The sequence below is a fragment of the Diadema setosum genome, chromosome 17 (assembly GCF_964275005.1).
Source record: "Diadema setosum chromosome 17, eeDiaSeto1, whole genome shotgun sequence".
Lineage (NCBI taxonomy): Eukaryota > Metazoa > Echinodermata > Echinoidea > Diadematoida > Diadematidae > Diadema > Diadema setosum.
Genome location: NC_092701.1, coordinates 10,697,802 through 10,709,880, shown reverse-complemented (window position 1 = coordinate 10,709,880; position 12,079 = coordinate 10,697,802). Strand labels below are relative to the sequence as shown.

Here is a 12,079-nt window from a genome sequence, read left to right as displayed (position 1 = left end):
TGGTATGAATTGAGCAGCAACAAGAAACAATTGGTCAGTATATGCGTCATCTTTAGGTAGTTGCAAAGTACTGAAGCACAGACTATCAAATACATTTCATAACAAACACAACTCTTCCCCAACAGAAAGGAGTAAATGCTTGCGGTCATAAAGTGAATAAAATTTCTGTATATACAAGTATAAATTATGTGGAGATCACACTTTTTCAATGCAATAACACAACTCAGACCTATGATATTATAATCAAACATTATCATATCCTCTTTTAACATTAGTGTAAAATATATCACTCATAAAATGAATACTGTCATCATGTTTTAAAAACTCAACTTCAAACAAAAAGAGAACCTGACCAGAAATGAATGAAATTGAGTAACGAATATGTGATTCCATCCCTATGAAATGCCACTTTCTTGCTAATTTTCATTTATGTGTTTCAAAGACTCTAATTTTCATCACTATCACATCTTACACACCTGTTTTTTTTTTTTCCAAAAAAATCTTAAAAGTTGTCCATTTTCTGAATATATTTTTCACACTGACTCTTTTATAACCTAGAATGATGTGGATTGGCCAGCTGCACAAAGAAACACAAACCAACAACATAAATCATATCTCCCCCTTGCATCATAAAACAACAAACTACAAACAGCGCATAAAAATATTCCTCAGACATGTGTCAAAAGAATAATAACCACTATTTTCACTTACCAACAATTTTTACATGACAGCCAATGTGTGGTCACGTTCAAGTTTGCAATTGTAGGCACTAGACTGACAAACCTAACACAAGGAGGAGAAGTCTGCATGGGAAGCATGACTAAAAAAAAAAAAAAGAGTTATGATTCTAGATAACAAAATGTGATGTGTTTGTTCATTACTTTGTAATCGAGAGGTTGTCACAATAGTCCAGAAGTATATCCTGCCTTCTGCTGACAGTAACTGGAAGATAAACCACTTTCAGTACCTGAACAATATATTAATCTCTCCCTCCTCCAACCAGTTTTTATCAGTCAAACTATACATACACTTGCCTTTTCCCTCATATTCTCTAACAAAATAGGGAAGCTGATCCCATGAAATTAGTCCGGTCACTGACGCCTTCAACCCGAGCCCTGAATGTGCTTGTAGTGCAGTCAAACACATAACACATAAGTTGCCTCAAAGAGTAGTAATCACATAGCATTATGACAGCAGATGTAAAAGCATCAGCTATATGCAGCAAATCAGATAAAATGAGTTCCGATTTTCCCTTATCAATCGCGTCAAGTTGATATATGAGGATGACACTAAGTCAACCTGTGTATATGACAAAAATATAACATGAATCATGAGAACTGTGCTTGAAAAACACATCTAGACCATGTGTACTTCAAATATGCTACTAAACCAGCTGTCATAATTTTAAAGTAGTTACTTATTAACCCAAGACTTCAATCACATTTTCTGCTCTCAAGTGAAGTCCATCCGATATCCTTGACAAAACAATCTGTTTGATAGGGCTTTATGTACAGAAGGTGTTACTTGGGAATAAGGATTATCTGCGGGAAAAAAAAAAATGTATTGTGCAGATATTAAATCAGTTGAGTGGACTCTAGATAGCCACTACTTATATGTGGAAAGCATTATAAAAGGGCCAAACGGGAAAGACTCCTAAAAATATAGACTGCTATCAAAATCATCATGTTTGTATAAACATCTATTCAACTTATTTCAAGGCTCCTCACGAAAGCTTTGAGGGCATTTTCAGTTCTTTTCACAATGGAACCTGGAATGGCAGTATGATAAGCAAGCATACACTGAACTTGAATTATCGATGATGTAAATCACAAGAATTTCAGTTTGCAAAAATATACTTCCACCTGTTACAAAGCAAACCTTGTGAAAACCCGAGAAAAATAGTAATCTGTATTATTCTACAACCTATTCTCACTTGCCCTCGAACCCTAAACACTTAGCGATCAGAGGCTCTGATTCCATGTTGGTCTCAGCCCCACTCATAGGCAGGATGATCACTATGTCGTTCATACATTTTGTTTGTGTTACCCTATAAAGTATCAGTCGCTATCCTTCAGGGCCTTGAGTGTGTATCCCTTGGTTGTTATAACTCCGCGACATCGGATGAGAACGGAGAAGCGTAGCGTCCACGCGGGATACCACCGCTCAGAGTCAGGGCCCGTGAAGAACTCGCCGAGGACAGATTGGAACTCCTCCGGTGGTAGGACGTCTGCGGAAAGCACGCGGCAAGACAGAAAACATGCACATAAGGAAATCAAAGGAATAATTCTAGAAGCAAAAACATACTACATATTATTGTAGTAGTACTCAGAAGAGCTCAAAATTAATCTTTCACCATTTGAAATTTGCTTGCAATGCATAGAAAGGGTTGACAAAAAGACTTTCCTGACTGACATGATTTGCCAGAATGATGAGTTTATTTGGAGTACTTTTGAGATCAAAAGTGAAAAATTATTTAGATCCTAGTACACTTTTATTGCAAGAGAGCCCTCCCTGTTCAGCAGTGTGCATAGGTAGAACATTATGTGTTGATCAATCATGCCCTAGCAATTATATTTTCTTACAAGCTTCCTGTGAGTCCTACTTGTGTGGAAGATGGGTGGATACTGTTGTAGTTAAATTTGTTAATTAGCAATAATCAATTATGAATAATTATGTGGCAAAAATGTTAGTGGCATGACAGTTGGCATGAATGTTCGCGTGCACTTTAATTTCACAAATTTCGCGAGCCAAAATTCGCGAAATTAAAATGCACGCGAATATTCTTGTCTACACTATATGCATTGAATGTTAGAGGCAACTCGCAAAAAATTCACGCTGCATAAAAGGCCGTCGGCTCCAATTCGCGAAAATTTCATGCCGCGAAAATATCGTGTTGTACAGTATGTACCCCCACAAAAGAGAAGGCGCCTAAAGAATCTGCAGAAATTCCTCTCACCACTGGCATCATTGTGAGTCAGGAGCTGGATCTTGTTTGCCTTGGCATACTCATTCAACTCCGGTGGGATGACACAGCACGTTTCCTGGTTAAGTTGGTCTATGATTGGTTTCACCTTGAAGGAGAGGGAGGAAAATGCGAGAGAAAACTAAACAAATGTGCTACAACAAAAAAGTCAGGGGAGGTCAATTTTCTGAAAATGACATGACATCATTCCCTTACTCTTCCACTTTAATTTCATTTGACTCTACTCATAAAAGTACTCGGTTGCAGAGATATCGATAATTTTATGAGATTATGTTAAGTGGTCAAAGAAATCAGCATTTTGAGAAATACTGCCTTCAAAGTCTTCCTTCCGCCCAATCGTGATCAAGGAGAGGAAAGACAGTTTTCACCTCTTGACAAATAGAAGGTACGCTCAAAGCAACCTCAGCGATGCTCACTCAAGCTTAGTGCCAGCGGTCTAGCACAACCAATTAGTAACAAGGATGTCGTGCACTGACCAATAAGATCGCTCCCTCGTTGCTAGGGGCAGAGTCTATTTGCGGCGAGAAATCAAAATCTTCAGACAGGTTTCTGTTCCATTGAAAGTCAGAAAATCATGGCCCAGAAAAACGCTAATTTGTTGCCTCTCCTTTGGTCATTTAGCTTTGATATTTTGGCAGATTATAGACGAAACATTAAAGGTCCTGTTTACCTTTGGGAACAGTGATTTCAAAAATGCTCAAGATATCACATTTAATACATGTGTGTAGGTCTGTTGTATCACAAAACATCCTACCATATAAAATTTTTGCAGTAAAGCCTAAAATATTAGGAGATATCAGTATTTTTCTCATTAAACCATAACTGTAAAGGGTTTAGTCTGGAAACATTTTTATTATAACTATTGTTCACATTTTGTGTATTTAACAATACTTAATGTTGATAATACAGATTCAAATTTTTACAGAGGTTTTTTGTATCCCAAACTCAAATTTCAGAACTATTTTAGAGCACGAATGCTGGGTTTTTGTTTCATCTGCAAATGGTAAATTATGCCTTTAGATTAGACTACAGACTTAAGCAAAAAAAAAAAAACCCAGTATATTCGATGGTTTTGATCGTTTTTGATGATCCGACTTTAAGCTTGATTTTCTCAGCTTGGCCGTCAGCGACTTTCCCGTCCTTTTGTTATGGCGGGGGGCGGGTCAAAAGTCTTAATGAAGAAAGTAAAATTCAGCAGGCAACAGAGAGATAGAGAGACTGCCATGGAAGATAATGAGCTGGCACACACGGCACAGTACATGTACATCAATTATTTGTCATACTGAGCAAAGTGTTCAAGGTTTTCAGTGTGTACAGCATTCTTTTTTTTTTTTTGCTTTGGTTTTTACTTTTTGCTTTTTCATTTTGGTTTTGAGCAACAAAGTCTAGCCCTAATATGTGGAACTTTCTACAGTACACACAGTACATTTCCTTTTTTTCCCCATTTTTAACCCTCTCCCTTAAGGTACATAGAGACACTACAGCAGTGATATGTGCTATATAAGCACTGTATTCTTCTTCTTCTTCTCATTATTATTATTATTATTATTATCATTATCATCATTATTAACCCATTGAGGACGAGTCCCGAGTATACTCGGGCAGGTGTCTATGGGAAATGCGTGTTGTAGCAAAATCAAACCGTCCTCAATGGGTTAACTGGAAAAAAGCAAATTGAAGTGTTGTATTCAAAGGATTATCTCTCTCTATGGTCTGACATCACTGAATGTACTAGGGAACACATGCAGGTACAGTCTCCACTTCTGGGCTCCAAATATTCTTACCCTTGACCAGTTGTATAGCTCCTCAAGCATCGTCTTGTCTGCATCACAGATCCCAAGGGCCCCTATGCGACCTCTGCTGACCTCCCGCTCAAGTTCCCACCACAGCGGCTTGTAGTGCTCAAAGGTGAGATCCTCGATAACATTTGGCCTTTTTGAAATGGCCAGTAGCAGAACATCAATCTTGGCAAGGTTGAGTTCTTTCAATACTGCATGGATAAAAATAAGAGGCGTGAAACAGTACACAATACTTTACGAGTGGAAATTTGTGGCTACTTTATGATACCAAAGACTACAGTAAAAATAAAAGCACACAAATATATTTGCCAATTCTACATACTGCTATGTAATGTGTGCAAAATTAATTGAACTCAGCCGAGCATGAAAACTTACTCAGGTGAAGGGGGGGGGGGGGGGAACAACTACTACCGTAGTAATAGAAAGACAATCTACACATTCAATAAGAAATTATTCTTTTGACTGCCATCCACTGGTAAAGGGATTGCATCATTTTGTTTGCAAAGCAGCTACAATGTGTGTAGGATAGCATTCCGGATTGCATCCCGGTATAGCTTCCTTGGAGCTGCGAATAGGATACTGCAACAAGTAACTAAGGATAATGTTCATGTACACATGTGGCTATTGAATACATACATTTCATAGTAAAGACCACACTGATGATGTACATAAATCACTGTCAAAAAGCATTTAATCCAAGAATGGGGTTTTATAAAGTGAGAACGGTTCAACAATCCATATTATGAACGATGTTAAAAAAACAAAGAAAAACATCATTATTCTCTCTTTGGGCACAACATGCTGCTCATGAAGATACGCTGTAAATTCATCTTGTGCATTCTGAATTTATCTGCAGCAATGTTTATGATTGTGGTTATGTATTATTAGATCTAAAAATGACAAATGCTTCCTAGATTACTTTGAAGTTATATGGTAAAAGAGATGAATACCCATATCAACTGCCTCAGTAATCTCCTCCTCATCACTCTTTGTGATCATAAGCTTCACGGTGACTTTGAGGTCCTCCCTAGCCTCGGAATGCTGGGAAGGGGCGTTCTGAGGGTCAGAAAGCTGGATCACTTCCCCTTGGAGACAGCCTGTGTCACCAGCCTTTTCTACACAATTCTTCAATGTTTGCCGCAGGCAGAATTTGATCTGTATGGGGTGCATGAAATGGAGTTAGAGGAATAACTTTAGAGAATGGGTTTTACTTTTACATTCAAGACATCAAATTACAAAAAAAAAAAAAAAAATTGCATAACACGAGGCATTCTCATTACCATTTTTATATAGACCTAAGTTTATTACTGAATCATACAGTCTTCTGTATTTCTAACAGATTGTGTGAGCAACCAAAGAAATGCATTGATAAACTACAAGTAGATTCCTCTACAAGTACAAGGGTACGTTCGAGCGCTCTAAAGCGAACCAAAGCGAACTGAACTAAAGCGTACCGTACCGTACCATGCCAATTTTGGAGCGTTCGAGCGCTCTGTGGAGAAAGCGTACTCACGAGTTATTTTTAGTAATGTCATGCTTGTTTGTAGCAAGAATGTCATTCACCCCTGGCGCTTGAACTACTTACAGCTGTCCAGAACAAAGAGAATGATGTTTTTGCATTGTGACGTATGCGCATGATACGCGCATGCTTTACAACGAACTTTTGGTACGCTTTGGTACGCTTTTGGAGCACATCGGGAAGTGGTCCACTTTTGGCTAGGTACAGTACGGTACGGTACACTTTAGGAGCGTTCGAATGCTCCTCTGGTGCGGGTACGGTACGGTACAGTTCGCTTTAGGAGAGCGCTCGAACGCACCCCAAGACTCTTCAAAATCAAAGAGAAGAGTAAGAAGAGACGGCTCAACTCTAACCTTATTCAGGGGCGGATCCAGGGAGGACAGCAACCGGCGCACGCCCCCCCTTTATTTTTTGTTGAAACAAAAGAAATAAAAAGGAAAAAATGGAGGGAGGGGTGCGTGCGCCCCCCCTTTATTTTTGTAAACACGTCCCCTCTTTACGGAATTCCTGGATCCGCCCCTGTTATTAATATTAGCTCTATAATAACATGATAAGGTCTAGCTACAGTGCACTCCCGTTATAACGAAATGCTCAGGAACGGCTGTTTTCTTTCGTTATAAACGAACAAATACAATATACATGACGAAAACAAGGAAACCACGCACATATCATCTTCTGTTTGTTGAATACTCATCATACCCTGAAAAGCTATGTGAAACGGGATGGTACCTTTTTAATTTCATTTGAATATTACATTTAAAAGAGAGCATAAAGTTTTTGTATTGTTTCGTATAGTTTTTCTATGGAAAAATAACGGTTTAAGATTCGGTTAAAGTTCGCTATTCCAAAAGTTCGTTACTCCAAAGGGTCCTTATTACGAAGATTCGCCATTCCAGGGATTCTGAAGGCTTGTTCATTTGAAGCTTTACTCTTCCTAAAATTCGTTATGAATTCTGAAAGTTCATAATTTAGATATAAATACCCTTGTAATATTATTCGTTTTCCAAAGGTTTGTTGATCGGAAAATGAAATGAGGTCTGTCATTCCTATGGTTTGTAAATCAAGAAATGAGGAAAGATCACTATTCAGAAAGTTCGTTGTTCCGAAGGTTTTTTTTTCATCTGAAAATGAAATAAGGTTCGTTATTCAGAAGAAGGTTTAATAAAAAAAAAAGATGAGAAAGGTTAGTTATCTCGAAGGTTCAGTTATCTGACGACAATTGTAAGATTTGCAGAACTTTCCTAAGTTTTATTAGTGGACTCGCCTTCTTCACTTTTGGATTAACGAAACATTGTTTTCATTGTTCCGTTTAATGAATGTGTGGAATTCCTATCATTTTCGGACTAACGAACTGTCGTAATAAGAACCACATTTCTTTGTCGGGTGGACAAACCTAAAACTAACCTTCAGAATACTAGTAATGCCAAAATGTTTGTAATAACAAACCCTGTTCATTTTCGAACTAGCGGACATTTAGGTGTTATTTGTATCAGAATCTGTGTGTTTTGTATTAAAGAATCTTTGGAGCAGTAACACCAACCTTATTGTATCAGACTACTGTATTACAATAACCTTATTTATTATCAGACTACTGTTTTACAATAACCTTTATTTATTAATCAGATTATTGTATTACAATAACGCAAGTTCCCCCCAGGAAACTGTGCGTGACACAAGGAGCGAACAGTCACACAGTGATTTGAAGTGTTCGCCCATGCAGAGACGCTGTACTGGTAAATGCTTGTTCCAATAGTATGTATTTTCAGAAGCGATCCACATTTCGTTATAACGGGTTAACGGAGCACATTTCTTTTGTTTTTCTTCGTCAGTGGCACTCGAAAAAGACTTCGTTATAACAAAAATTTCGCTATAAACGTGTTTGTCATAAGCAAATTTTGTACTATTAGTATAGACTTTAATGGCGATAATTTTGGTACCAGAAGTTTTAAATCGTTATATTGACGAAATTTCGTTGTCATGGGAGCCGGGACTCCGGGAGTGCACTGTAAAATATATGCGCAATAATGCTAATATTTACTATAAATCAAATTTATTGCTAGGTCGGACGTAATGCGCCGACTAGTAACAACTAGCTAGACAGAATAGATCTATAGAAAGATCCGTGTTTTTTTTTTTTTTTTTGGACGTTTATTGCTCTCTTTGGGGGATTCCGTGAAGGCAGACGCAGCAGTCTCCGCGGAACATATATCCCCATACCCAGTGCCAGTGGCATAGCCCCGGAGACCCGCCGCTCCCAACGCTGCACGTTGGGGCTGGTCGCAGTTACCACTAGACTAGTGCAGTGGCAGAGATGTACGTGTACAGACCGATCATTCGGTCAATAACTAACACAATACTACATGTGTGGGACTGAATATGAACTGAGCTTTTTAGCTGTTTTAACAACTGTCTTACCTCCTCTGTTGAGGACTTCGGAACTTTTCGCTTTAAGCTACCCCAGTTGAGAATATTACCACAGCTTAAAACCAAAGTGGTTGCTCTTGGTATTCTTTGAGGTAGTGACATTGTGCACTTTGTGGCTGTTTTACCAAGTGACTGGACTGCTCGTGTTGAAGGCTTATGTAACTGAGACTGTACAGTGTATACACGCAACCACCATACCAAGTAGATCGTGATCTAGTCCAAGTAGCTTGTCATGTGATAGACCAAGGAGGTCATACCTCTTTGGATAGACACCGTACAGTAGACACGACAGTACCATGCCAACTTTGTGTTCTGTAGTAGACAGGACTTTGTGATTTGTTTGCTATGTCTTCTTTTCTTTTAATCTATCAAAAGTACCTACAGAAAGGCACATTTTACTACCAGTAGGCATACAGGACTGCATGCAGAGATACTAATACACCCGTGATTCGGTAACATGATTATGTAGTCTAGCTGATACTTTGCATCGTTTTTTGCTTTTTTTTTTTTTTTTTTTTTTTTGGGGGGGGGGGGGGTCTTGATAAAAACACGATTACGTATTGTAAGTACGGCAGTCCTTGTAGACCGGGGGCCCAGAAGATTTATTCAGCTGAAAAGGGTCACACTTCTTCATGGTCTCATCATATAGGGATGTGTCCAAGGGTCAATAAAATGCATTGCTGGCAAGTCACATCCTGTACCGTAAGCCTAGGGACCATAAAAAGGGACCCCGAAAAATGGATTTATTCAGCCGAAGGGGGTCACGGACAAAAGTTGGTGGATATTGTTCCTTTCGGTGTACTTATCATGAAAACAGCAATGCCAGCTATTTTATCCTGTCGGGGCCCCAGACAGTAGCCCCAAAGGGCCCCAGAAATATGGTGTTATTCAGCTGGAAAGGGTCACGGCTAATTTCTTTTGCAATGGAAGTAGTTCCCATCAGAGATATCCAAAACACCAATGCCAGCTATTTTATCCTGTACGGGGCCCTAGACAGTAGCCCCAAAGGGCCCCACCCCATAGGCCTACGTACAAACACACACAAACATTGATTTTATTCAGTTGAAAAGAGTCACGGGTAATTTCTTTTGCAATTGAAGTAGTTCCCATCAGAGATATTCAAAACACCAATACCAGCTATTTTATCCTGTACGGGGCCCCAGACAGTAGCCCCAAAGTGCCCCACCCCCCATAGGCCATACGTACAAACACACACAAACATTGATTTCATTCGTGCAGCTGAGAAGAGTCACGGCTAATTTCATTTGCAATGGAAGGAGTACCCATCAGAGATATCAAAAACACCAAAGTCAGCTATGTTATCCAGTACGGGGCCCCGGACAGTAGCCCCAAAGGAGCTCCCCCCCCCCCCCCAACACACACACCCACACTTGTTTCATTCAGCTGAAAAGAGTCACGGCTAATTTCTTTTGCAATGGAAGTAGTACCCATCAGAGATATCCAAAATACCAAAGCCAGTTATTTTATCCTGTATGGGGCCCCGCACAGTATAGGGGGGCATCCCACGAGACCGACACCCACGAGTCATACGGTCCACGAGACCGACATCAATAATAGGTCCGTGAGTCATACAGCCCACGAGTTATACGGCTCAGGAGTCATACAGCCCATGAGTTCGACACTACGCACAAAAGGCTCATGAGACCGACACTAAGCAAACATAGCCCACGAGACCGACACTAAGCAATAAAGGCTCATGAGACCGACACTAAGCAAAGAAAGCCCACGAGACCGACAGTAGGCAAAAAAGGCCCACGAGACCGACACTAAGCTAAAAAGGCTCACGAGACCGACACTAAGCAAAGAAAGCTCACGAGACCGACAGTAGGCAAAGAAGGCCCACGAGACCGACAGGATAAACAGCGCCATCTACATGTCAATCACCTGTACAGGGTGTTCCATGGACGGAAAAATAACATACTGGCGGTTGCAATTTGTAAATTTTAATGAACGACATCAAACATGTATTTCTACATACTTCGGGGGGGGGGGGGGGCAAGTGTGTCAGGGAGCGACATTGTTATCAAGTAGAAGAATAGAATTGTATTCTTCATGCCCCCCCCCCAAAAAAAAAAAATAGAAGAATTAGTATTCTTCATTCCCCCCCCCCAAAAAAAAAGAGACCAAAAAAAAAAAAAAAAAACCCACAAATGAATTAAAAGGAGGCAAGAACGATGTACGGATTAATTTTAGAGCTTCGATAATGTCATCGTGCTATCTTAATAGGCTTTCCCAGTTTTTAGCTAGAAGATGGACAGGATATAATTTTTACCTCTTCTCTTTCCCGATTCACTAGTTACTTATTCTATTTTAGATTTTCTACCCTCCTGCTTGGAAGTTTTGCAGTAAGATCTATTTGTAATTTTCTCTGTAACTGTAATGTAATGCTACTGATTTTATATCGCAGGGATTCACCTTAATATGTGGCTTGTGTTATTCTCCTCCAAACAGTAAATTTGTTCGTGAAATACAATAGCTGTTTTCATGGATGCATCTAATTTTTTCGGATCCCTTACGCTACCTTAATAGACGATTATGTTATTTTTTATTTCTAATTAATACTAATTCAACACCCTCGCAGGTTTACTGTGGAAAGATATGTTACACACTTTTACTGTACTTTGTTCATTTTTTTTCACAAACAAACACCCATGCAAACACAATTAAAGATCCTGATCATTTCGGGGGGGGGGGGGGGGGGGGGGGGGGGGGGCAACTGATGGGGTTACACCCTGCCGGAGATGGCAACTCTTCTTTCCCATCTCTCATATCTTCCTATGCTATTATCAGGACACCCTATACAATTTATTGGTCTATAGGTGGCGCTGTTCATCCTGTCGGTCTCGTGGGCCTTCTTTGCTTAGTGTCGGTCTCGTGAACCTCTTTTGCGTAATGTCGGTCTCTTGAGCCTTGTATGCGTAGCGTCGGTCTCGTGGACCTTTAAAGTGTAGTGTCGGTCTCGTGGGCTTTGTTTGCTTATACTGTCGGTCTCGTGAGCCTTTTGTGCGTAGTGTCGGTCTCGTGAGCCGTATAACTCGTGGGCTTATTTTACTTGATGTCGAACTCGTGGGCTTTATTTACCCAGTGTCGAACTCGTGGGCTGTATAACTGGTGGGCTGTATGACTTGTGAGCTGTATGACTCGTGGGCTGTATGACTTGTGAGCTGTATAACTTGTGGGCTGTATGACTCGTGGGTGTCGGTCTCGTGACGTGCACCCCAGTATAGCCCCAAACACGGGTAATTTCTTTTGCACTGGAAAAAGTACCTATCAGAGATATTCAACACACCAAGGCTAGTTATTTCATCCTGCACAGAGCCCTAGACACTAGCT

The 12,079-nt window shown here is 40.0% G+C and overlaps 1 protein-coding gene across 1 annotated transcript; it reads right to left on the bottom strand.

Moving 5' to 3' along the window:
- Nucleotides 1-1,950: 1,950 nt before the first annotated feature.
- LOC140240757 (glutamate--cysteine ligase regulatory subunit-like) lies at nucleotides 1,951-8,880 on the bottom strand. The gene is made up of 5 exons (XM_072320528.1): nucleotides 8,717-8,880; nucleotides 5,733-5,937; nucleotides 4,768-4,973; nucleotides 2,957-3,071; nucleotides 1,951-2,227 (listed from the first exon to the last, which is right to left on the bottom strand). Exons 1-5 carry the CDS (start codon nucleotides 8,825-8,827, stop codon nucleotides 2,058-2,060), a joined length of 807 nt encoding a protein of 268 aa, XP_072176629.1. The 5' UTR covers nucleotides 8,828-8,880; the 3' UTR covers nucleotides 1,951-2,057.
- Between the last annotated feature and the right edge of the window lie 3,199 nt (nucleotides 8,881-12,079).